Source organism: Mixophyes fleayi, chromosome 1 (genome assembly GCF_038048845.1).
Source record: "Mixophyes fleayi isolate aMixFle1 chromosome 1, aMixFle1.hap1, whole genome shotgun sequence".
Lineage (NCBI taxonomy): Eukaryota > Metazoa > Chordata > Amphibia > Anura > Limnodynastidae > Mixophyes > Mixophyes fleayi.
Genome location: NC_134402.1, coordinates 75,293,013 through 75,319,684, shown reverse-complemented (window position 1 = coordinate 75,319,684; position 26,672 = coordinate 75,293,013). Strand labels below are relative to the sequence as shown.

General features: G+C 40.1%; 1 protein-coding gene across 2 annotated transcripts in view; it reads left to right on the top strand.

Annotated features, from left to right (window-relative positions):
- The window catches only part of SNX25 (sorting nexin 25), a 138,617-nt gene that overhangs the window by 46,999 nt on the left and 64,946 nt on the right, over nucleotides 1–26,672 (top strand). For both annotated transcript variants that reach the window (XM_075196937.1, XM_075196928.1), the window contains exons 3-5: nucleotides 13,784–14,000; nucleotides 23,665–23,837; nucleotides 25,580–25,766. In XM_075196937.1, coding sequence (XP_075053038.1) covers nucleotides 13,784–14,000; nucleotides 23,665–23,837; nucleotides 25,580–25,766 — 577 coding nt within the window. The remainder of the gene's footprint in view (nucleotides 1–13,783; nucleotides 14,001–23,664; nucleotides 23,838–25,579; nucleotides 25,767–26,672) is intronic.

Below are 26,672 nucleotides of genomic sequence, written 5' to 3'. Positions count from 1 at the left end.
AAATCGGTAGTCCTTGTAAAATGTTTAATGTATTTTAAGATCAGTATAGAACAACGCACATACAGTTGTGGTCAGACATATTGCCATCCTTGCAGTTTTTTCTACAAATGCACCATTTCTTCAAGAAAATTGTTGAAATGACAAAATATTTTGGTATACACATAATGTATTTCTTTTGTTAGTCATGGAATAAAACGCCAAAAGTAGAAACATTTACTGAGGCCTAGCTTACTCCACACAGAAATCCTTAAAAGGGCCAGACAAAATTATTGGCACAAAACTATTATTTTAGATGTAGTTAGAAATCATTAGGTTCCAAGCAGTTGAGTCTCCATCATTGTAACGGTGATTAGCAGGTGCTTGCAATATATAAATCACTCATTAAACGTGTTTGAATAGTGAAAAGGATTTTCCAGGTTTGTGTCACTGAGAGAAAAGAAAGAAAGAAAGCCAGCGAGTTGTCTGAGGAGGTCAGACAGATGGACAGATGATTGTAACCAAGCTTGGACAATCTCAGGGTTACCAATTATTCTCCGGAGACCATGACTGTACTTAATGTTGTTCGGAAGTTTAAGCCTCATGGCACTGTAGCGAACTTCCCTGGAAAGAGCTTGATCGAAGGCTGTGGCACAGGATTATTTGAATGGCAGAGAGAGCAGCTTGATCACCTGACATGCAGATTCAGGCTGACTTTCACATGGTACGACGGCTAAAACTTGCGTAATCCTTCACCAACATGAAAGTGGGTTATATGGTAAAAGGGCCCCACTGCTGAAAGCGAGATCTAGAAAAGTTCGACTGAAGTTTGCCAAAACACACCTGAACAAGCCAAATTCCATCTGAAAAAAATATCCTGTGGACAGATGAGACCAAATTAAAGCTTTTCGGTAAGACACATCATCCCTATGGTAATAGAAAGCCAAATAAAAATGACACCTTCCCTACAGTTAAACATGGAGGAGGTTCAGTGATGTTTTGGGGTTGGTGTGCTGTCTCTGGCACTGGGTGTCTTGAACATTTGCAGGGCATCCTGAAATCTGGACACTTTTGGAGCTCAATGTTGAACCCAGTGTCAGCTGGGTGTCTGTCGAAGGTCATGGGTCTAAGCAGGACAATGACCCCAAACACAGTCTAAAAAGCAACCAGGAATGATTTAAGAGAAAATACTGGACTGTTCTGAAGTGGCCAGCAATGAGTCCAGATGTGGAGAGCTCTGAAACCAGCAAATGGGAGAAGAAAACCTTCAAATCTGGAAAAACTGGACAGGTACAGGCCGCTTATCCATGGCTGTAGGGGGTGGTTGATTGCAGTCATTTTGACCAAAGGCTCTGCTACCAATTAAGTCTACTGTGTCAATAATTTTTTCAGTGACATTTTATTTTTCACTTTTCCTGCAAAAGAATATTCAGTATTGATTCCAGAATCAAAACCAAAGTTTATCTATATCACCAGAGAGAGAACTGTGGAGGCAAAATACTGTTACTTTCACCTTACTTTAGAGGAATTTGTGTACCAATATTTTTGGCTCGCAACTGAATTAGAAAAATATTTACATTACACATTGCTAATAAACATCTAGGAAAGACAATATTGTTGGCGTATCATTGTGGTCACTTATCTAAAGGAATTCCTTCACTGTAACTGATCTATCTTTTGAAAAGTAGAGGATGGAGGAGAAAGGGAAGAGAGAGAATGTGATGTGGCAGATTGAAGGGGGGCAAGCTTAGATCCAAAGGGAATTGTATATGGAGTCACTGTCTGATTGTGATGTTAGAATCTGAGAGGTTAAAGTGGGAGTCTGCATTAAAACAGGAGGCCCATGATTCCCAATTTTGGAGAAAGTTACACAAATTACGTCATACATATCTCATGGAGTTCATGAGAAATATATGTCTAATTCTCTGAATGAAGGTTTGTCTCGCAGGAGCAGTAAGTGGTTTCTGGATTAGCAGCTAACTGCCGTGTAGCAGCCACAGTAATATGCAGTTTATTCTGATGATGGAACGCGGATGAAACCCTAGTGGGACAAGGTAGAATCTGGGGTAGATGGGACCATCTATTTGCAGTATTGTAGATATAAGATGTTTGATATCTAGCCAGGAGACGGATATCTTAAGGCGCATATGTTAGAATAAACCAGAAGAGGAATAGCCTCTCCAGTTTGTCAGAATTATCTGGATTGAACCTGTTAAGTCTCACAGGTATGTAAAGCAGCTTCTATGAGTTCTCCTTTATTCTTACACAGAGAGAACTTTTTCCTGGATTATCCTTAATTACTTCCCAATATTATTAGCTAGTGTCTCCCCCAGGTCCGCCTTTTATGCCTGCTCATGGGAATCCAGTTTTTTAAGCTCCATTTTCAATGTAAATACTAGGCCACTTGTCGAAGCCTGGAAGAGTTGGTGGTATTACTTGGTTCTCTGTACCCAAAGAGATTTAATTTTGAGTTTTGTGCCATTTGTAAAGATTGTTTTGTTCCAGACAAAATCTTGTCCGGTCAGTGAAAGAAATGTCCAAGACCTCAAATATTGCAGGGTTAATCCCATATCCAGAATAGTATCTGTATCTCTTGAATTCTTTTAACAGAGTGTGGAATGATGACAGAGGATCTGAGACGAATATATACACGTTGTGTGAGTATAGGACAATTTTGTGTTTGTCTTGTCCTACTTTTATATCTGTTCTCGACGGGTTTACAGGAATTTTCATGGCTAGGGCTTCAATAATGGTGAAGATTAGAGTAAAAAAGGGGCATCTGTCTTGTGCCTATTGATGATTCCAAAATGGGGAAAGGTGACCGTAGCTGTAGGAGATTATTATAAAGCCAATATCCTGGCAAGAAATTTCCCAGAGAACCCGATTGACCTGAGCACCCTAAACATATGGCCAGGATATGGGATCAAATGCCTTTTTGGTGTTGAGTTCTAGTACCAAGGAAGGACATCATCATCACCATTTATTTATATAGCACCACTAATTCGGCAGCGCTGTACAGAGAACTCACTCATCAGTCCCTGCCCCATTGTGTATGTGGAAGGAACCCGGAGCACCCGGAGGAAACCCACGCAAACACAGGGATAACATACAAACTTCACACAGATAAAGCCATGGTCGGGAATTTAACTCATGACCCCAGTGCTGTACGCAGAAGTGCTAACCATTTTTGTTTATCCATAGTGTTAATCAGGTAAATGGTACGCTGGTGTTATCTGAGGCTTGTCGACCTGGAATGAATCCAACTTGATCCAGGTGGATTAGGGAAGGTAGAAGGAGTTTGTCTGTTCGCTAACAACTTAGCTTAAATTTTGAGATCTATATACAACATTAAAACCACTTCCCTAATATTGTGTAGCTTCCCCTTGTTCGGCCAAAACAGCTCTGATCCGTCAAAGCATGAACTCCACAAGACCTGAAGGTGGTGTGTTGTGGTACGGTACCTGGCACCCGACTTTGGCAGCAGATTCTTTAAGTCATGTAAGTTACAAGGTGGGGCCTCCATGGCTTGGACTTGTTTTTCCATCACATTTCACAGATGCTTGTTGAGATTGAGATCTGGGGAATTTGGTGGCCTAGTCAACACCTTGACCTCTTTCATGTTCTTCAAACCATTCCTGAACAATTTTGCAGTGTGCATTATTTTGGTGAAAGAGGCCACTGCCATGAAGGGGTGTACTTGGTCTGCAACATGTTTAGGTAGGTGGTATTTGTCAAAGTAACATCAATATGAATACCAGGACCCAAGGCTTTTCAGCAGAACATTGCCTAGAGAATTACACTGCTTCTGCTGACTTGTCTTCTTTCCATAGTGCATCCTGGTGCCATCTCTTCTTCAGCTAAACGATGTACACACACCCTGGCCGTCCACATGATGTAAAACAAAACATGATTCATCAGACGAGGCCACTTACTTGCATTGCTCCATGGTCCAGTTTTTGAGCTCACGTGACCATTGTAGGTGTTTTTGGTGGTGTACAGGGATCAGCATGGGCGCTTTGGGCAGTCTGCGGCTACGCAGACCCATACTCAGTAAGCTGTCATGCACTGTGTTTTCTGGCACCTTTTTATCATAGCCAGCATTAACTTTTTCTGCAATTTGTGCTGTAGTAGCTCTTCTGTGGCATTAAACCAGATGGGCTAGCCTTCGCTCCTCACGTGCATTGTTGAACCTTAGGCACCCATGACCTTGTTGCCAGGTCACCAGTTTTCCTTCCTTGGGACACTTTTGCTAGCTACTAACAACTGCATACCAGGAACACCCCACAAGACCTGACATTTTGGAGATGCTCTTACCCACTTGCCCAGTCATCACAATTTAGCTCTTGCTTCCAGTAAATCAACTTCAAGAACTGACTGTTCACTTGCTGCACAATTGACAGGTGTCATTGTAATGAGCTGCTCAATGTTATTAACTTCACTTGTCAGTGGTTTAAATGTTGTGGCTGATCGGTGCATAATAATGAGTTTGGTCTCTTTCTGGCTTCAGAATCATATGTTAGCAAGAGTTGTTGCCATAGGTAGCCTCTTCTAAAATATTGTCTAAGTACTCTATCAAGAATGGGACAAGCTCCGCTGGAAATCTCTTGTAGGATTGTGGTGTCGGTCCATCTTGGCCGAACACTGAGAATGACTTTAGAGCTTTGACGACCACCAGTATATAAGTATATGAGACATGTTTGGCAGAGAGTTTTGGTAGCAGATTTGTGGTTAGATAAGAGTCTATCACTTTGATAGCAGCCTCAGAGGAGGCCAAGGGTCCGGGCGGGTAAGTTGTATAGCTTTTCATAATAGTTTCGAAATTCCTTACCATATCCTGAGAGTTGTTAGCTGTACCCCACCCCCACCCTTTTTTTTAACCTCGGCGACCAGACCGAATATCTTCCTTTGTATCAATTTACAAGTATAAAGTCAGCTTTATTGTATTTTATTCTGAATGTGTAGCAAAATAAAATATTATTGCAGTACCGTGTCAGCCAGAAAATGCGATTTTGAATACTTTTGTGTAAAAAAAGACAAAAATATTATAGGAGTGATACCTTTTAATGGCTAACTTATTCTAAAAGTGCTTCAAAAATAAATGTCTAGTACAATCGAAATATGAGGTATTGACTTATGTGTTCATCGCCACATTTAAGCTCCCAACCCAATGTCAAGTTTTGTGACCATATAGTGTATATACATTATATGCCTACTAGAATATGAATGAAAGTGCCATTGTATGTTATATTTGAAATTGCAGCCTCTAGGTGGCACAACTTGTACACTTGGCAGTCTTTCAGCAAGGATGCTTGTTGCTCTCCTTGCATACAGGCAGATGTGCCCTCTAGTGGCTATTACTCCAGTTGCAACATTTAACTATGACAGGTTTGTGAAATATTATGGAAAATAAATGTTTACAGATTACAGCGTCGACAAAGAATAACAGATATCGTGACATGTTTCCGGCAACACCTCGCGCTGAATTTATTAAATATCTAATAATGTATTTTTTAACACTTTTTTGGGTCATTGGAACTCTGCATCTTATTTACCAGGTTGTTATAGGAACAAAAAATAATGTATTTGAAAAAACTTATCAAGTTACTGATTTCCTGTTATAAGTCATTGTCTGCTGTTCCCCAGTAGAAGCATACTGGACCAAACAAAAATATATAAAAAACAAATCCACATGTTTGCAGTTGGATATGTATCAGTCGGATGATTTTCTTAAATGTAATACAGATAAAACCAATTTATTTCATGGTCTTTCACTGTGTCCCAACATTAATGCTCTCTGGGAAGCTTGTCCTAAATATATCAGAAATGTGTCACCTATTACATTCCATCAGACACCAGAATGGGCCATATTTATCATTCTACATAGACATTCTATACATAAATATAAGACGACGTTATTACTGTGCCCATGCATAAATCTATCTTACACTGGTGGCTTAACTTCTACCAGCTATTTTTATCACTTCTTATGATGTATTGCATTCCCTGGAGAAGAACGTTGCATAGGCAGTAATCTATTTTTCTACTTATAGATTTCTCTAACTTGCACAAAAAAATGAATAAAATATGCATGAATAATGTTGGATCCGCAGCACTCACCAAAGACATTATTAATGCTTTTCTAGCTACTTCCAGCTGTACCCTGTATTAAACCCAGGGTATGTTAGTGCAATACATGTTGGCTGACCAACCCACGCCAAAATCTTCCCCGTCTGCCAGTCCTATATATGAGGTACACAGGACACTTGCTTGTTTATGCAAATATCTAACCAGCCAATCATTTGGTAACATCTCAATGCATAAAAGCTTACAGACATGGTCAGGAGGTTCAGTTGTTGTTCAGATCAAACACTAGAATGAGGAAAAAAAATGTGATTTATGTGAATTTGGCCATGGAATGATTACTGGTGCCAGACAGGGGAGGGGGGGTTGAGTATACGTGAAGCTGCGGATCATCTTGGGTTTTCAGGCACAACGGTCTGTAGAGTTTATAGAGAATAATGCGCAAGACAAAAAAATCATCCATTGAGCAGCAGTTCTGTGGGCGAAAGAGAGAGGTCAGAGGAGAATGGCCAGACACGGTCAAGGTGAGAGTAACGCAAATAACCCTGTGTTACAACAGTGGTATGCAGAAGAGCATCTCTGAATGCACAACACGCTGACCCTTGCAGTGGATGGGATACAGCTGCAGAAGACCACACTGAGTTCCATTACTGTTAGCTAAGAATAGGAAACTGAGGCTACAGGGGCCATAGGGTCACCAAACCTGGATAGTTAAAGATTGAAAAAATGTCGCCCAGTCTGACGAAACCCGATTTCTGCTGCAAAATGGTAGGGTCCAAATGTGGCCTGAACATCCTGATTCCATGGATCCATCCTGCTTTGTGCGGTTGTACATGGATGTATAAAGAACTATATATTTTATTGTGCAACACTGAACTCTGTATTTTTAGACTCTTTTTCAGTCCTATCAAGATTGCAATCTGTTATATGGTACATAGGACACAGGGGCATAATGATTGCTGTTGTAGTGTATTTGTGCATTTGAGTATTGAGAAGAATTGAGGAAAGTTTCAATATTCATTAAAAGCCATAGCAAAGTATATGATTGTTCTAGGAAATGTTTACTTTTTCTTTTTTTTGGTGTGCTACCATCCAGCATTTCCCCTAACACTGTGTCATCTACTGATCTCGGTAACTTTTTAAAATCCCAAGTTTGAAAAGATTTTTGAACTGGAGATTTCAAAGTGAAGATGACGCAGGGCTAGTGGATGTGCTGCATACAAGCTCGTAGTTAAGGACCCTGCAGAATATTGCAGTAGCTGGGGATATACAATTCACTTGCTGTGTGTGAGACAGGGCTATAAGACAAAGCGCTCTCAGCGTGTACCCTGCTTCACATTCAAATGGAAAATCTGACTCTCTCATGAGTAGAATTTTGTATTATTTGTACTAATGAAGGTAATTTAGGCATTCTTTATTTGTGTAGTTCAGATACTGTTTGCGCTTCGTCTAATTCAGGGACAGTACTGAGCTTTATAAATGGAAAAACTTTTGTCATAAATATTGCTGTTCACTCGCAGTTGGGATTGTATTACAAAAATAAATAATATATTCCAAGTCTCCAGTATTATTGTGCATAGTCCATTCTGTAAGTTATTTTATCATAGGGAGGCAATGCTGAATAACATTAGTGAACCTCTCTGGAGATCACAGGGGAAGGAATTGGGTTTTATCTACATATGATAGAGCAGCAAACTTTGGGAAAAGTTGTAAATGTAATAAGTAGCTTTTTATCTATTTAGTAATTAGAGCTCTTAATAAAATCTACCTAATATTCAGCCTGCTAAAACACTGCAATATTGGCCACCAAATTCAATAACAAATTTAAATGTGTACGCTATATCCTTAAAAAGCATTTGCCTGTGCTAAGCAATATTAACCCAGGATACACATTATACACACTTACGAAAACTACTTTAAAAAAAAAAAAAAGTCTGAACAAACTGCGCAATTACATCATATACAAAGTAATAGTCCCTTCTAGCAAGAATTGTCTGAAGCAAAAAGGGGACATTCTGCAACCTCTTAAATGGTTTCTAAGACAATGCACGGCTGCGGCGGAGGTGAAAGCGGATGACGTTGAAAATCGCCTTAGGTGCAACAATATCAGAATTACTGGATGTTATAAGTTTTCTATATGAATATACCCGGTGGTAGTCATTACTTAGGCTTAAATAATGCTGACAGCATTCAAACCGATAACAAAAATCAGATTACCGTGAGACCGACAGGCGAAATACAGGCTCTCCCTAAAGACGGCTGATGTTAATTGGGACTACACAGCAAGCCGGCTGTGGGATTTCTCGTTGGTTAAATTGGTCACACTGAGATTGCCGGTTTCAAGGGTACAATGGCAGGACCCACCGCTTCTATCATCTAACAGTTGGCTCTAGGGTTAGGGTTAAGAGATCCACATTATAGATGTGCAATGTACATGTCCATCCCTGTTTGATTTTCAGATCCTAGAGAAATAAGCAGACATTATAACATTACCTTACCTCTTCTCACCATGGCTGGGAGACTTTAATATAGTGTGCGGTCATCCTTCAGCTGCCAGTTAGTGTAGACAGAGTCTGACATATAGCATTCACATATGCATGAGTCTGCAGAAGTCATCACCCACTGGAAAAAGCATTATTTGTGCTATTCAGTCATGTTTGATGCATTCCCTATATTAGATCTTGCATATTCCCTTCATCTCTGCAGCTCTCATCTGAGGGATATTATTGCCATTACTTATTACACTAAACTTACTACACCAAACTTGAACCTTTCTAGGGGTAATTTTCTGTTATCCCTCTGTCCCTTCCAGACATGATCATGTCCCAATAATATCACACCTTAGTTGTCTACTCCGCTGCACTCCCTACATGATGGGAACACTGAGAGGGCATGGGCGCGATGATGAACCTATCGTTGTTATAGTGTTTGTATCTACAATTTGATTGTGCAGAGAGTGGTCCAATGGTAAAGGTTACATCCTCCTTGTAGTGAGGTATGAAAACACAAATAAGTAAAGTGTGTCTCACACACAATCTTTACCAAGATATTAGGAAAGGATTATCAATTAGGATGGTGTCAAACTGTCATTTGTGAAGCAGCATTTTATGTGTCCATAAAAAGCAGAAGATACCTCTTGTAAAGTCACATCTCTAAAATCTATGTGATCTGCTCGTTGCTGGCGCACAAACTGTTTCCAAAGCTTCTAATATTTACGAATGCTGCTTATAACATTATCACCTAGCAGATTAAAAAAGCTGCTGAATGCCCGGTGGTTTTTTATTATTATTATTATTATTATTATTATTATTATTATTATTATTATTATTATTATTTTATTTAATAATATTTATGCAGTCCTTATCTGATGGGCTTTTCAGTCCAGTTTGCATGCAGGGCATTCTGTCACACAGTGTAACATAAAAATACTATTTAGACCACAAAAGATGTTGCACTTCAAGTGCAAGAAAACAAACTTTTTGACAGTAGTATATATGAAAAGGCTGTGTATGTTATCACTGAACTGCATTATATACCGGAGATAACTTGTGTGTTTATTCTTCACTTAATATGTGCACCATGCTTTCATTCACCGCTCTGTATGAGGTTTCCATGCTGTGATGAGAGGGCACTACTCTAACTTGTTAGGCAGTGAGTGAGTGATGTGCTTGCAGACTTTCCCTGTAAAAATGCAATTTGAGGTTTTAAATATTCATAGCAGTGAGAAGGGCCAGTGATGTCACCTCAGCACAAATAACAGCAGTCTCAGCATTTTGACATGACCTATATCCCATTAACACTGTCCTAAATATGTGTGAGGTACCTGCAGCTATCTGTAATTGATTAGGGAGGTTATACTCTATTTAACATTACATTTTATGGCATCTCTTAAAAAGTAAGATTAAAACTGAACTATGTTTTGTTTATTTTTTCATTCATATCTGAATTCAGTATGTTGGGTTTGTGGTCCTTTAACTTATAAAATTAATTGGAAGTATTGTGTCAGGACCTGCAGTACTGTGGGCTAATTAGGGATAGACATGTGAATGTGATCATAGTAGTTATATTTAAAAACCTTCCATTCAAACACATGGTCCTGTTACCTCAGCTGTGTTTGTCGGTACATACAGAATAAGAATATACAAAGTAAGAGAACTGTGATTATGAAATCGTTACATCATACAGAATGTAAAGAGAGAATGTTTGCATCTGGGATATGAAACAAGAAATGTAACCTTGTGCTTAATTTATAACATCCCTTGAATAGCTCATAACACAGTAAAATGTAGCCGTCCTTAAATACAGAATAAGAATAGACAGAAATTAAAGGAAACTTGTAGATACTAAAAGAAATATCTGCAGATAAAACAGCGGCATTTTCCATGAACTCTGATACTAAACATGTATAGCCTTAATTGATTGCTAAAGAAGATGGACATGATATGCAGCATAAAAGTATAATTTATTCATTTGCATTATATAACATCTACATAGCTCAGTATTGGCTTAATAAAGCACCATTGATTTGAAGCAGGAGACTTATTGTGTGTGGAAAAATTACGGACCTTTGAATCTAGCATACAAAGCAAGAGATAGTGTACTGGGCAGCTGTATATATACATACATATGAATAGATCCTGATTATTCTGCCTAGTATACAGAATTAGAGAAATTGTTGTGTACATTTGGCCAATTCGTATACCTTTTTCATTAATTTATCAAAATGATCCAACTTTAAATTTCTTAGCTGGAGTGACCCCCTTGAGCAGCAATGGCTTTAATCAAACACCTATGGTAATTGTTGATCAGTCCTGCACACTTGGAGGAATTTTGACCCATTCCTCTTTCCACAACTTCTTCAACTCATGGATGTTGATGGTGTTTCTTTCATGAACACCCCCCTTCAGGTCCGGCCTCAACATTTCTATTGGATTCATGTCTGGGGTTTGCCATTGCAAAATGCAAAATTTCTCTTGCTTCAACCATATTTTTTTTTTATAGACTGGTGGTGTTGGTGTCTTACAAGATACACTTTCTGTTGAGTTTAAGTCCACTGACGCATACCCAGACATTCTCCTGTAGAATTTGCAGTACAATCCAGAATTCATAGTTCCATCAATCGCTGCAAACCATTCTGGTCCAGTAGCAACAAAACAGCCCTAAACCGTGACACTGGTTGGGGTGAGGTTCTTAGAATGCAGTGTTGGGTTTTCTCTAAACATAAAGTTTCTCATTTTTAAGCCAAAAGGTTTTATTTTACACTTCTCTGCCCAGAGAACATTTTTCTAGTGGTCATTTGGCTCATTGAGGTGCGAGCAAAAATAACCAGAGATTTCAGTACCGTATTAACAGGAAGGGTGCGGAGGAACTGCTCGGGTGAGGCTCCAACAGTAATTTGCGGTTAGTTGAATCTCCCACTTGGAGTGATTTTGTGTTGGACAAGCACTCCTGGTTAGAATAACAAAGTTGTTGAATATTCTCGGTTTGCACACTACCCGTCTGAGATTGGATTGGTGAAGCCCATAGTCTTTAGAAATCGTTGGACAACCTTTTCCAGCCTGATGCGCATCAACAATTCTTTCTGAAATCTCCTTTGATGGCGGCATGACCTGCGTTTATAGACCTGTGTGATGAAGACTAGTCTTTGGTAGTGAAGACTCTGGTTTATGCATTTTAATTTTGACAGGACCAAACTCACACCTGCTTGATATTCCACTGATTGAAATGAATAATCCCCTTAACTGAACTGATAATTCTAGAGGTTCCCATACTTTTTCTTGTCTACTTGTCTTCAGTCAATATCCAAGGTTGATATTCCCCATCTTCTTGTTATGATGACAGAGGATAATGTTTTATTGACCTTTAACCCCACTACAAGTGGTTCTTGTGTTTTGTCATTAATCAAATAAAACATCCAGAGTGATGACTGAACTATTAAGAGTTCAAACTTGTTAGATGCTCGTGTCCTAGAGACTGAACAAATTTGTACAATTTTTGTCTTTTTTTTCTTTTGTTTTAATACAATGGTAATTGTAAGAGACTTTGATAGACCAGAATCACAGTGTAATTTCCTAGAACTAAGACACAGTAATCATCCCATCATAGTGTCTGCCTGATTTCCAGGTACTGATCCAGATGCTATCGTCTTGACAAGTGCTGGCAGTCATATTCTGGTCGCCATCATCATCATTTATTTATATAGCGCCACTAATTCCGCAGCGCTGTACAGAGAACTCACTCACATCAGTCCCAGCCCCATTGGAGCTTACAGTCTAAATTCCCTAACACACAGACCAAGAGAGAGAGAGACACACACACAGACTGGGGTCAATTTGATAGCAGCCAATTAACCTACTAGTATGTTTTTGGAGTGTGGGAGGAAACCCACGCAAACACGGTGCTAACCACTACGCCACTGTGCCGCCATAGTGACCAAGCACCAGGAGATGGTGATATCACCAATGCAGTATTCCAACATGACCGCTTCCTAGTGAACGCATAGGCTGCGTTATCATGTGCATTCCAAGCCCACAGGGTATTATCCATGGCTCAGTGTTGTGACTTACTACAAGTGAATTGATAGGTTGCGTGCTGACAATTGTTAGTTCAGCCTACAATATGGCTCCCTTCACTGTATGGAGAGGGGGGCACTTAAAGATTAACTGGATTTCATTACGTAAAGATAAAATGCACTGGTCTATTATCTGGTGCATATCGGGTCAGAAAAAGTACCTAGCTTATATTAACTTGGTGAACTTCACCCAATACACAATTCTTTGAAAGGTGAGAGCTCAATAGTTTTAGTAGCCAGCGAAAGAGCTTAACTGTAATATAAGTTGAGAACTAATTACTGTGTCTACTTAAATGCTTGTTCATTAAGGATCTTTAAAGTAACTAAGGGGGGAGATGCTCTGCACAGGGATTAGAAGGAAACATCCACATGCAATATATGACAAGATATAAATCTATAACGTGTAGCTTGTGGGGGTGCTGGTCCTGTTATATTTAGACAGAACAAATCATGAACAGGGGTTCATGTTAGAAGGACAAATTAGCACTCCTTATGTTGATTAAAATATAACTTTTAATGATTGTTGTTTAATAATAACATCCTCCCGGAAAACAAGGTGAAATATATTAAAATAACTTACAAATACACACATACACACGTGTGATAAAAACAAAGACACCAACTGATAGGGATCTATTGTATAAAGGAATAGTCTGGTGGATACAAAGAGTATCTTGTATAAATCCTTAGTAGCAAACCATTTACTGGTAAGTGGTGGTTGGTAGGAAGACAGAATAAGGATCTTAAATGAAGAGGATCCTTATTTCAGTCTCCTGGACAAAACCATGTTACAATGCAAGGGGTGCAAATTAGTATTCTGTTTTGCACATAAGTTAAATACTGACTGTTGTTTCATGTAGCACACAAATATTTGATAGCTTATTTGTACACTGAAATTTAAAGTTGATATTTGTGTGCTACATGAAAAAACAGTCAGTATTTAACTTATGTGCAAAACAGAATACTAATTTGCACCCCTTGCATTGTAACATGGTTTTGTCCAGGAGACTGAAATAAGAAGTTTCTTCAGTGAAGATCCTTAATGAATCGGGCCCGAGAAGGCTATCTTTTTGGTACTTGCATAGTATGATTTATTGGTACTATAGGTATAGTCTTTACATATCATCTCTGATGATCAGTCCTTGTGTTTTCCAGTGTTTGACTACAGCTACCGGGACTATATACTGTCGTGGTATGGAGATCTAAGCAAGGATGACGGTCAGCTTTACCATCTGCTTTCTGAAGACTTTTGGGAGTTGGCCAGACAACTGCGCTGCCGGCTCGCTCACATCGATATTGTAAGAGTGGTCTGCAATGACGTGGTGAAAAATCTACTTACGCACTTCTGTGACCTCAAGGCTGCAAACACTAGGTAACAAACTGGAGCTGACCACCATTATTACTTGTATGTCACCCTCAATGACTCAATCACTGTAAGGGAGCAAAGGGACATCCTCCCAGGATTAACCATTCAGGTGAAGCTTGATACGATTTCTTGCTTTATTATATAGACCAAGAGGCTAGCTTACTAGGTACACTGGTGCTTTCTATTTAATATACTGCTCAGTAAGTAACTGTATCATATGTGCACACACTATGTAAAGCATTAAGTAAGTACCAATGGATCGACCTAATAATACGGTCTATATTTCAATTATTGAACTAATAATACTGTTGCTGTCATTGTCGACTTTTCAACCCTGTCTATATTATTGTGTCTACTATATAAATGTCTATCATGTAACTGTCAAACATATGTGTCGCACCCCTAGGGGACACCTAACTCGCCAACATGAGTGTATTGGGCAACCATTCACATAGCATCCAGCCAGCAGCATTCATGAGGTTCTTGACAGAAGCTGAGACATACATGTTGTGCAGAGTAGCGGTCAAGTCACCGTCAGATTAACAGCTGAGTAAAACAGTGGTGTTGAAAGCGGTGTATCTGAGCTCACAACACGGATGGTGTCCGCATTGCAGGCTGGTGGTTCAATATAAATGGGCTTTATGGGTTTTGTTGATATGAGCACCACAACATTTAAATACAAGAGGATATATGAACATGTTAGCCAGTCAGGGCCATCCCAACCAACATTTTTAAATGGAAGTCCCCTGCTCTATGAATGCAAGATGTTTTGAATGCCAGTTGGGAATATAATAGGTGTTGTACCTAATAAAGTGCCCCCTCGGTGTGCAGGCAGTTTCCTTAAGATTTTCATTCTGCAGAAAACTCCATTTTGTATAGAAATCGATCAATTGTCAAAAATAAAACCAGAGCAGTTTATGCAATAAATCATTTTAATTAGAAGATTTAAGTAGATAAATGTGACTTGGCTGCTCATTGTGTTACTCTTATTGGTTTTGTCAATGTTTAGAAAACCGAGGACTCAAGTACTCACTGTTGCAGATCTCTGTCTGTAATCAGGAATTTTTGACTCTGAAACTAGCCATTCTTTAAAATCATGTTCTTTTCCATGTGTTTCCCATCTCTTGTTGTTTGACCTCCGACATCAAAAATCTGAGAACTCTTAATCTGACATCATTTACAGCATGTTTGTCTATCTAGAAACTGGAAATCCTAAATATAGAGCGTGTTGTAATCTGAATAGCAAAATGCAGCTGGCAATAATTCTGTCACTGGGGCCAGACCACTCATACAGTTGAAATCGCATTAGCTGTGAGGCTATGTGGACGATCTGCCCTAATGCTACCTGACAACATCCATGTGAAACGTGTGTACTGGCTGCTGATTACGCTTTCACTGCACGCATGGCTGAGTACATTGTGCCAGGGTTCCCAGTGTTTACATGACTCAACTCACCAGCAACCATAGGGGTTAACAGCTGGTACTTCCTCCACACAGCAGGATGGAGCAGGTGTCCTGCGTCTCACCTTCCCACGGCAGGATGGAGCAGGTGTCCTGCATCTTCCTCCCCACAGCAGGATGGAGCAGGTGTCCTGCGTCTTCCTCCCCACGGCAGGATGGAGCAGGTGTCCTGCATCTTCCTGCCCACAGCAGGATGGAGCAGGTGTCCTGCGTCTTCCTCCCCACGGCAGGAAAGAGCAGGTGTCCTGCGTCTTCCTCCCCACGGCAGGAAAGAGCAGGCGTCCTGCGTCTTCCTCCCCACGGCAGGAAGGAGCAGGCGTCCTGCGTCTTCCTCCACACGGCAGGAAGGAGCAGGCGTCCTGCGTCTTCCTCCCCACGGCAGCAAGGAGCAGGCGCCCTGCGTCTTCCTCCCCACGGCAGCAAGGAGCAGGCGCCCTGCGTCTTCCTCCCCACGGCAGCAAGGAGCAGGCGCCCTGCGTCTTCCTCCACACGGCAGGAAGGAGCAGGCGTCCTGCGTCTTCCTCCCCACGGCAGGAAGGAGCAGGCGTCCTGCGTCTTCCTCCCCACGGCAGCAAGGAGCAGGCGCCCTGCGTCTTCCTCCCCACGGCAGCAAGGAGCAGGCGCCCTGCGTCTTCCTCCCCACGGCAGCAAGGAGCAGGCGCCCTGCGTCTTCCTCCCCACGGCAGCAAGGAGCAGGCGCCCTGCGTCTTCCTCCCCACGGCAGCAAGGAGCAGGCGCCCTGCGTCTTCCTCCCCACGGCAGCAAGGAGCAGGCGCCCTGCGTCTTCCTCCCCACGGCAGCAAGGAGCAGGCGCCCTGCGTCTTCCTCCCCACGGCAGCAAGGAGCAGGCGCCCTGCGTCTTCCTCCCCACGGCAGCAAGGAGCAGGCGCCCTGCGTCTTCCTCCCCACGGCAGCAAGGAGCAGGCGCCCTGCGTCTTCCTCCCCACGGCAGCAAGGAGCAGGCGCCCTGCGTCTTCCTCCCCACGGCAGCAAGGAGCAGGCGCCCTGCGTCTTCCTCCCCACGGCAGGATGGAGCAGGCGCCCTGCGTCTTCCTCCCCACGGCAGGAGGTTCCCTCGGTGTCCAAGCTCTCATTTATTTTGAACATTCTCACTGCAGAACATGATTAATAACCTCCATGTCCTCAGGAATTAAATGTCTGTTTCATCAATAGATGGTTGTAGGTATGGAAAGAAAAAGAGGTCAATGGTGCTAATTATAATTACCATACTTAATCTTTAAGGGCCTGATTCATTAAGAAAAGTAAGGCAAAAAAAAGTAGTACATTTGCTTCTGGACAAACCATGTTACAATGCAAGGGGTGCAAATGAATTTATTATTTGCACAGAAGTTAAATATTGTCTTTGTTTTCATGTAGCACACAAATACCTGATAGCTTTATTTTTACAATCAAATTTAAAATTGTTTTAGGACATGCTCTACTTCAACTATAAATCTGCCATCATATTTTAAATTTACCTCCCCTCCAATGCAACATGGTTTTGCCCATGTGCAAAGTTACTCATTTTTGAGCTTTACTTTCCTTCATGAATCGGGCCCTAAATGTATAGAAATTGGACAGTATATCAGCTGTCATACATATATAATACATAAAGTCAGTATGATCTTACGTCATGTAAACAATGATGAGTGATGTGCAATGTTTTCTCTTCACTCATTTAGAATAGTTTGGGGGCAGACACACAGCCTGTTGTTTGTCGGGTTCTGTATTAAAAGGTGAAGTGGAAGTTTCCATATGGTGAAGTATGTGAAAGATAATATTTCCAGTGTGTGCACATACCAGATAAGTATCTTAATATAGACCTGTCAAGATCGGTGATTATCCATGGACCCAGATATGTGAGACATCCGTGGTGAGATGTATTGGACCTCAGAAGTAGAATGGTACACAATACAGAGAAGTAATAGTGTAGTATTCTAAATAAAAATAATATTCTCAAATAACATATTAATCATATGTGCATTCAAAATAAATTAAACGGATCCATTTCATTTTACACATTAATTAAGATAGTCTGACTGTCCCCTGTAATAGTCCTGGGAGGCTCAATAAATTCCTCAAGGTGGGAACAACAATATTCAAATATGACAATTAGCAATCCTCATAGTACAGTTGAAAAAGTTTCGCTCTACCATTCTCAAGAATATGTGTGTGTGTGTGTTTTTATCTTAGCAGAGTACTTTTAGTACCTGTCTCTTCATTTTGCTGTGCTTTTATTTTGCATTGCCACTTATTCTTGGATTCCTTCTGAATGCAAAAGTTGCTGATTTTACTTTAATCTTGGCTAGATTGGCAATATCTGGCTAAAGATACAATATTACTTTAATGAGCCATAGCGCATATCTGAAATATATGATGCTAGTAACTCTATTTAAAAGGCCTTCTTAGTAAGAGAAATAAAGAGCTTTTGTCTCATGGTTATAAAGGTCATGATTGATTTTACGTTTCTCGCAAACTATTTCAGACTTGACATATAGCTTCTTTCCCTCTCCTATTGATCTCTGCTTCTCATTAGCCGGAGTTAGTATTTATGAGTATTTATGACATTACGACAGTGAGTTAAAGTGAGTTTGACTCTAGTTTTCTTTGCTCAAACACAAGAAAAAAATTCACATTTACATCATCCTGTTAAAATATTAATTTGATAAATACAGAACTTGCCTGGTATAGCTTTTATTGTGCGTTATATTTTAATCATTTATGAAATCCAGCAAGTGTTGTTATTCTGAGTGCAAGCTCGTTGCGTAGGTGTAATCCTTGATTCACAACTGTCGTTTATTCCCCACATCAACTCTATATCTAAATCATGTTACATACACCTAAAGAACATTTCCAGAATACGCACATATCAGACACAAGACACAGCAAAAACATTAATTCATGCACTCATCATCTCCCGCATCGACTATTGCAATTCCCTCCTTACTGGTCTTCCCAAAGTCAGAATTGAACCCCTACAATCTATTTTGCACGCAGCGGCTAGATTGATTTTCCTTCCTAACCGTTATTCCTCTGCTGAGCCACTCTGTCAGTCTCTACATTGGCTGCCTGTATTTCAACGAATCCAATATAAAATTCTTCTACTAACATACAAGGCTATCAACAAAATTGCACTGACATACATTTCCTCACTGGTCTCGAAATATCTCCCTACTCGACACCTCCGTTCTGCACAAGATCTCCGTCTCTCCTCCACTCTTATCACATTCTCGGTTACAGGATTTTTTCCGGGCTGCACCCACTTTATGGAATTCCCTCCCTCGCACAGTAAGACTTTCCTCTAGTCTTCAAACCTTCAAGCGTTCACTGAAAACCCACCTCTTCAGACAAGGTTATGATATTCCTCAACCACCATCTTAATTTCCCTAGATTACCCTATTACCATCCTCTACACTGCTAACGCAAGACAACAACCCTCTGACCAACATTGCAACACACACAGCCCACTCAATACTTTTACCTTTGCGTTCTAGCTGGTCCATTGTGCAATATAATGTAGCACATGCCCTTGTGTTTCTAACTCCCATTGTCCTATAGATTGTAAGCTTGCGAGCAGGGTTCTCTTACCTCTCTGTCTGTATGTATTACCCAGTATTGTCTTATCAATGTTTGTTCCCAATTGTAAAGCGCTATGAAATTTGCTGGCGCTAGATAAATAAATGTTGATGGTAATGATTACTCCTTTAATCTCCGATAGACCAGAGGTAGGTGACAAGCCTCTTGCACACTTTGCCTTTCTCGAACAGACGCACTGCCTCTGTAGTATCGAGGTAGATAATTGTTGTGTATTACTGAATTTTGTTCAGCTACATAATTGAAAAACTTATGTTCTATAACCTATAGGTTTTTAATGCAGCCAATTTAGCTGTGAGTCTGGGACTATTGATTCCCCCATAGGGATGGACTGCAGTGAGCCAATCTTGTCATATAGTTCACATATGATTTATGTTCCACTCTGTAAAAGCACTGACAATATTAACATACTGCTGACTTGATAGGCTAACCAGTACTGTGATGATGCAGTGATCAAGGCAATAAATGAATATTTGGACCAGGGCTATTTAACTGGTGTCCCACAAGTTAGATTTTTGGAAACCCCACTTTCCCTGGCAAACTCCCTGAGACTGATGTGGGGTAGAATATTTTATAATATTGAGCCTGTGACCTTATAATTAGAATATAGGAGGTCTTGTATTGTAAATATCTAATGTAAATACTTGGATTGTGCTGTCTTGGGGCTCGGACACACAGGCTAGGAGACCTTTTAAGGCATTTCAAAACATGTTCAGCTACAGCAAAGCTTAGAGATGGGTTAATTAAGAATTGTATACAAAGATTTGCAGACAAAATAAATAATTTTGTTAAGACATCATTTTGCAAAACAAAAAATGTGGAATTGTTGATAAAGTGTAGAGAAATTGTTGCGGGGCTATAACTTGTGTGTGTTCTCCTGATTCCAAAATTTAATTTTTGCACTGTTATGAAGCTCATGCTACAGTTTATGGTTCTGAAGGTGGTGATAGATATGGAAGAAGGTGTTTAACAGGCCTATTTATCAAGTAGTGTAATTTTAAGTACACTTAACGTCATTCCAACGCAATTTGGAGGGTTCCTCAAATTTATCAATGTTGCGTCGCAGCAGATATCGTGGATATCTGCTGCTTTGCATTCTATATAGTTTTTATGAGCAATCGCCATAAAAAAGTATGATGACTGCTCCCTAACGAAATCTAACAAGTTCCGAAAAAGAGGTTTTTTTTCGGAAACTTGTTATGTTAATGTATGCTAGCTGAAGCTGGCGTACATCAGCATAAATGAAGTCTTCACTTCACTTTTCATTTATGTCCAGCTCTGCTCTGAAGAGCAGAGCTGGACAGCGCATGTGCGGAGGGATCATGTGATCCCTCCCTGTCACATGATTTTTGTTCGTCTCACTGACTACTGGAGGGTCCATGTGAGCAGGCCCAAGAATTTCGACCGACTCATGCGCACAGACATTGTGAGGAGGAACAAAGAAGGGATGAAGAAATCCGGAGACGAGCGCAGTACGAAGACGCCGTGGTAAGTATTTTTTTTCCCACAGAAACAGCAGTTTTTTGGAACTGCTGGTCCTGTGTTGGTTTTTTAATAAATAGGAGAAATAGTTCAATCCTTATCAATGCAATTGAAAATTATTTTAAATTTTTTGCGTTCTTTGTTAAATAGGCCCCTAAGAGAGCAGGCAAGGCGCTAAAGGTGCCGATAACAGCCATATATTGTCTCGGTAATGGCCACTTTTGTTTCATCTCCATGGAATTGAGGTACCCCACAAAAATCTTTATTAATATTTACTGGGTAATTTACTATTCTAACCTGTATTCCCAGCATGTTCTGCTTATGTAATACAAATAATATAATTAAAGCTCTGAGAAGGTTCCGATTTTGGCAGACGTGCGCAATCTTTCGCACGTTGCAGCGTCAACTCATGGTGGACCCAGCTGCTTCTACCAGTCAGGCAGTGATTCCACATTCTGGTTCTCAGACCACCAGAATCTGAATGTGCAGAGCGCTGGATCACATGCGAGCATTCTGTCTGGGATACCCAGACAGAGTTTTTTAAGTTAAAATTGGTCAGTGGTAGTGGCAGTTTCCAGGAGAACATGTTGAAAAATTGACAGGGTTCCTACATAATGTTGCGCTCAAAAGATGCTACAATTTTAAGAGCACCCTTTCCTACAAGTTAGATCCTGGCACGGGACAGCTGCTCAAGTACATGCTGTCAGGATGGGGGAAGTGCCCTGGTAATATAATACAATTTAATCTTTAAATATAACCTTAATCAAAACATTGTTTTACATGTATTTTATACTTTTCATGTAATATGTTCTTTAGGACATTTTTCCCCCCAATTTTTTTCTTAAAATAAACTATTTGTTCTTCAATAAATAGGTAACATTTAAGAAATAACATTAACACAAATTGCCAAACACCAGAACAACTAAGCTATGTTTATGTACAAATTATGAATCTTGAGGGTGCCGTGTTCAGTGGATGGTGTGTAATCTGCGGACTGTATGCTTGCAGTGTAGCTGTATATATGGTGTTGTGGGACTGTTGGCGTATGTCTGGGATAATGATGTAACTATGTGCAGGTATTGGGATAGGACGTGGAATGCTGGCAAATGTTTTGGGTAATTGTAGCATGTGGCTGTATGTGGTAGATACATTGGGGCACTTCCTGATATCCTATAGAACGTCCAATTACAATTATGCTAAGCAGTAGTTGAGACGGAACCTTTATCAGATCATTAATTAAACTATTAGACATATGAGAGCTCCTCATTCATTGCTTCTCTAGTTGTTCTTTCTTGCTGCAGTTTCAGCAGCTCTCGCATGTCCCCTAGTAACAACGTAATCCCTGAGATCTCTGGACCCATACGCTTCCTCCTATGGGTGGCACTTATTGGTAGATGAAGCCCTAGGTGCTGGACTTTTCAGTACTGCTGCTCTATATCCCCAGTGAAGATTGCTGCCCCCCCCCCATCCCCCGGCCCCCCTCTGACCCAATCAATTTCCTCTAAATTGACCAAGGTTCTGAGAAGGGAAACATTTTGTATTATTGAACAACAAATATTGCAAAACAAGTATTTACATTGTATAGAAGAATCAATAAATGCTCACTGCCTCATCTACCTGCAGCATCTCGTCCATGAAACCGCTCCTTTAGGCTGTGATGTCCCTCTTGAACTAATCCCTGAATGATATCATCGGGTCTTCACAATGTGCTCTATAAAATAAATAAATATCGACTTAATATACAAATACTGCATTTTTGAGGATGCAGACAACATATACAGGCATTGCATTGAAACTTTTGCTATGTGTAATCTGCTGTTACCTAATATATGTGTATCATATATTTAATAAATCTATTACCTGCCTTGTGTATATGACTTTCCATTGTATGTATTTGGTACATTTTAAATGAGTAGTTTATACCTCTATGACCAGGCCTATTAAATTGTCAATTTACATTCTACTCAAATAAATTTTTTAATTTTTTTACATTGAAATTAAAGAGTGAGTGAGAGTGAGCATATTCAAGTAACTTTGTTTGGTAGGGTTACCAAGGGTGAACCATACCAAAATAAGAACAAAAAAATTACTTTCCTTAATAATTACCATGGTAACATTTATATAATCTGAGCCTTTCCAGAAAATGACCCGGGAATGAATTAGTCTATGTACCATGCGATACAAAACACGAAGTTCAGGAAGTTATGGAGATGGAAACAGAGAGATTTTATTTTTACGGTCATCCTCATAGGTCTTCACTCTTTTTATAGCTTGTAAGGGACATCCGGTCTGCCTAGAGGAAATTATCTGACTGGGGTTTCAATGATTCTATGATCTGAGAATTTAAAAAATATGAATGGAAATATTAATGATATTAATAGAGTTTTATTCCCTGATCCTTTCAGGCCATCTCATCCCAGTCAGGTGTAGACTTTTTTCACTACGTCCAACCATGTCTCCGCCTCCTAGCTGTCACTTCAGCCAGGTGTGAATGAGGCCTACAGCTCACCCCTACACCTGGATTAGTAATACCAGATCCATTTTATCCTTATGTTAATACAATTTGATCAATGCCCCTCAGTACAGTGTTCTGTGCGCCTCGCTACTGTCCTGTCTCAATTCTCAAAGCTCCGTCCTCGCACTTTATGTCAGTGACACAGGAGGTTATTCTGACCCTGTCCTGACGAATGCTAGCTTGAATGCAGGAGATAATTAAACATTTCTAGAGAGCTCTGTTTTATTTTCAGTGCACTTTGGCTGCTTCTGAATGACACATGAAGAGAAAGCGAGTGCTTATAAGATCAGGGGTTGAATGCCTAATATTAATGTCTGCAAGGCATCAGTGTGTCAATTTTATTTATGATAAAATGGTAACAATGTTTTCATTTTAGATTTCCTAACCAATTCAACAACAGGTATTGTCATTAAGGCCTGGTAAATATGGTAATTAACTTTTGCCATGTTTTATTATATATTTTGTCAGCATCTCACAGGCGACTCCAAACTGTTTTAATCTCCATCATTTATTTCCCATCATAGAAAATGTGGTTATAGTGTTTTTATTTGAGTATTTTCTGTGTTTTTCATTTAACTTCAGTTTCTTTGCTTTCTCTCTTGTTAATTTTTCTTTCAGACAGGATGAGCAGCCAAGACCCTTTGCCCTCCATCCCTGCTTAAAAAACACAGAGGAAGAGCTCCGGTTCCTGCAGAAGTGCGCCCAGGTGCTAGTTCTTTGCATGGTGCCCGATCGGGATGCCCAGTCGCGGAGCTTACGTATAGTTCTTTCTGAAATACTTGCCACTAAAGGTATGATCCAGGATCCAAATCATTACATGTATTCTTTTACACAAAATACCTTCAGTTACCGGTAAAACAAGGTGTTGTGCAGCCGTCCTATAAACTGTGAACTGTTTTTCAATGATGGCGCTGGTGAGAAAATAACGGAAGTGGTGGAAAATATTTTCATAAAAGTTCCAAATAAAATATAACCATCTTTAGCTTCTTTCATTAATCACTTGGTACTTTCAGTATGGAGGGATGACTCTTTATGCAGAACAGTCCAGGGAACTTATATATTATGTTATTACTAACACTAGTGGGGAAAAAAAGACATTAAACATTATTTACACTGTCAGTGTCCGAGCAATCAATAATACAATATATAATATAAACTAGGGTGCGTGGACCATCTCCCCTGGGTGTTTTGTATATTTTGAAGCTTGGTCGGTCTTCTTTCTGGCCCAGCACCCCACACATAGGTGTTTTTAATCATAGGAGTCTGGTTCCTACCAATACTCCTTGTAGTTTAGAGGCACTAAATGAGGTAAGTCCCATTTTATAAAATTATAGATTTAGTGTAGGTACCCATCTGAAAGCTGTCTCCTTGACGTGGTAGATGGGCATCCACAGTTTGATCTGCACGGTGGCTAAGTGGTTAGCACTTCTGCCTCACAGCGCTGGGGTCATGAGTTCAATTCCCGACCATGTCCTTATCTCTGAGGAATTTGTATGTTCTCCCCGTGTTTGTGTTGGGTTCCTCCTGGGCCTCTGGTTTCCTCCCACACTCCAAAAACATACTAGTAGGTTAATTGGCTGCTATCAAAATTGACCCTAGTCTCTCTCTCTGTCTGTCTGTCTGTGTGTGTATGTTAGGGAATTTAGACTGTAAGCTCCAATGAGGCAGGGACTGATGTGAATGAGTTCTCTGTACAGCGCTGCAGAATCAGTGGCGCTATATAAATAAATGGTGATGATGAAGAACCTCATGTTTATTCTAAGTCTGTTATAGAGTTTATATTACTGCAGAGTTTAATGTATGCTTTCCGTAATTATATTTAAATGATTAAATGATAGTGCTTAGTGTCCTTCTCTATTTTGGAGAGAGATATATAGATATAACTATATAGATATATATTCTGTTTTCAGTATATTCAGTGTACATTGTTCATCATTTTCATGGAGGTAGCAATATCAACAAATTAGCCCAGTATCATTAGGAGACACCAATTTGATTGGAATTTCAGGGAAAAGGTCTGATCTTATTTAGTTGGATAATTATTTGACATACTGGCACAGCTATAACCTAAGTGAACAGTTCACTGCTAATTACTCGTGTGCCGTCATTCACTACAGCAACAAGCTCACTTGTGAAAAAAACCTCTCACCCATGTGTTTGTCCAAACTGAAACTGATCCTGATGGTCGGCAATGAGGTAGAATGACAGGATTGGGCCCTGAGTAATCAGCTTAGAGTATACTGCTTTTATATTCTGATTGTTATCGTTTCTTTATAGTGTGCATTCATTTTCCACAGCACTGAGCAACATCCAGCGTAACATTAATGTGCACATGTTCTAAAATTGCAAAGTAACAGTAATTGCTCTATTCCATGTACTAGGACTTGTCTTTCTCAGTTGATTTGTGCTGCTTGACATCCCCAACCCCTACTGCTAGGTGAGCGATCGTCAGCTGGCACTGCAACTCAATGAGTGTTCAAGTCTGCCTCTCGGGTGACCTTCATCCTGCCGTGTCATGGTTTTGTTTCCTCAGTGCTGAAGCCCTTGGTGGAATTGCTGAGTGATCCGGATTACATTAATCAGATGCTCCTCAGCCAGCTGGAATACAGGGAGCAGGTGAATGAACGTCACAAGAAGACTTATACCTATGCCCCATCTTATGAGGAGTTCATCAAACTCATCACTAACAGTTCTGACATTGACTTCCTCAAACAGCTAAGGTACCTTTCTTTATTCAAGAGACTGCAAAGCGATGTTGAAAACATTAATATGAAACAAAAAGTGTTAGATAATTATGAGAACGACTGCATTTATTAGGGGGCACCTGTATATTGCAAGCAAGGTCTTTTACAGTAAATGACATGCCATCACGCTGCATGTAATGTATGAATTACTGGAAAAGGCAGTTTATTGGTAATTATAGCCATCAGTGATATAACCACTTCATGGCTGGATGGTTTTCCACCCAATTTCCCAATTAATGATTTACCTGATCCATAAGGAATAACTTTCTTATTTTGAAGTATACACTAGCGAAGTCTAGATGTTTTTTTTTTTTGTAACCGATAGAACTTTTCAAAAACTTTTAATTTTATGTGAATTATTAATCTCATTATCATCCTTTATAAAATGTCGGTATATTATGTAGTGCTGTACGTTGATGGATCATAATACAAATAAGTCACATACTATGACATGGAAGTAAATATGACCCTGCGCAAATGAGCTTACAATCATAGAGGTGTTGTGAGCAATTCATACATAAGTTCAGCCATCAATTTAAAACCCATTTGGTGACTGACCTTTCTGTGAGCTACAGGGTTCGTGGGATGGTTGTAATGAGGAGAGACAATGGAGGGTGAAAACATGAACTAGTCGTTGCGTCTGTCCATGGAAGCTTGGGTTTATTATGGTCTATTAATGGAGTTACTCTGCTGCTTCCCTACATTGTCTCAGACTAGTGCAGATTGCTCGTATGTATTAAGGCAGTGGCTGGTCATAGAGTGGTTATAGGATCTCTATGAGAAGAGCTAGATGATTGCAGGAAAATATCTCTTGAAGACTAACTCGTAACGGACTCGACTCCTAACTTACTGATCCATCCTATATATTCAGTATTATAATAT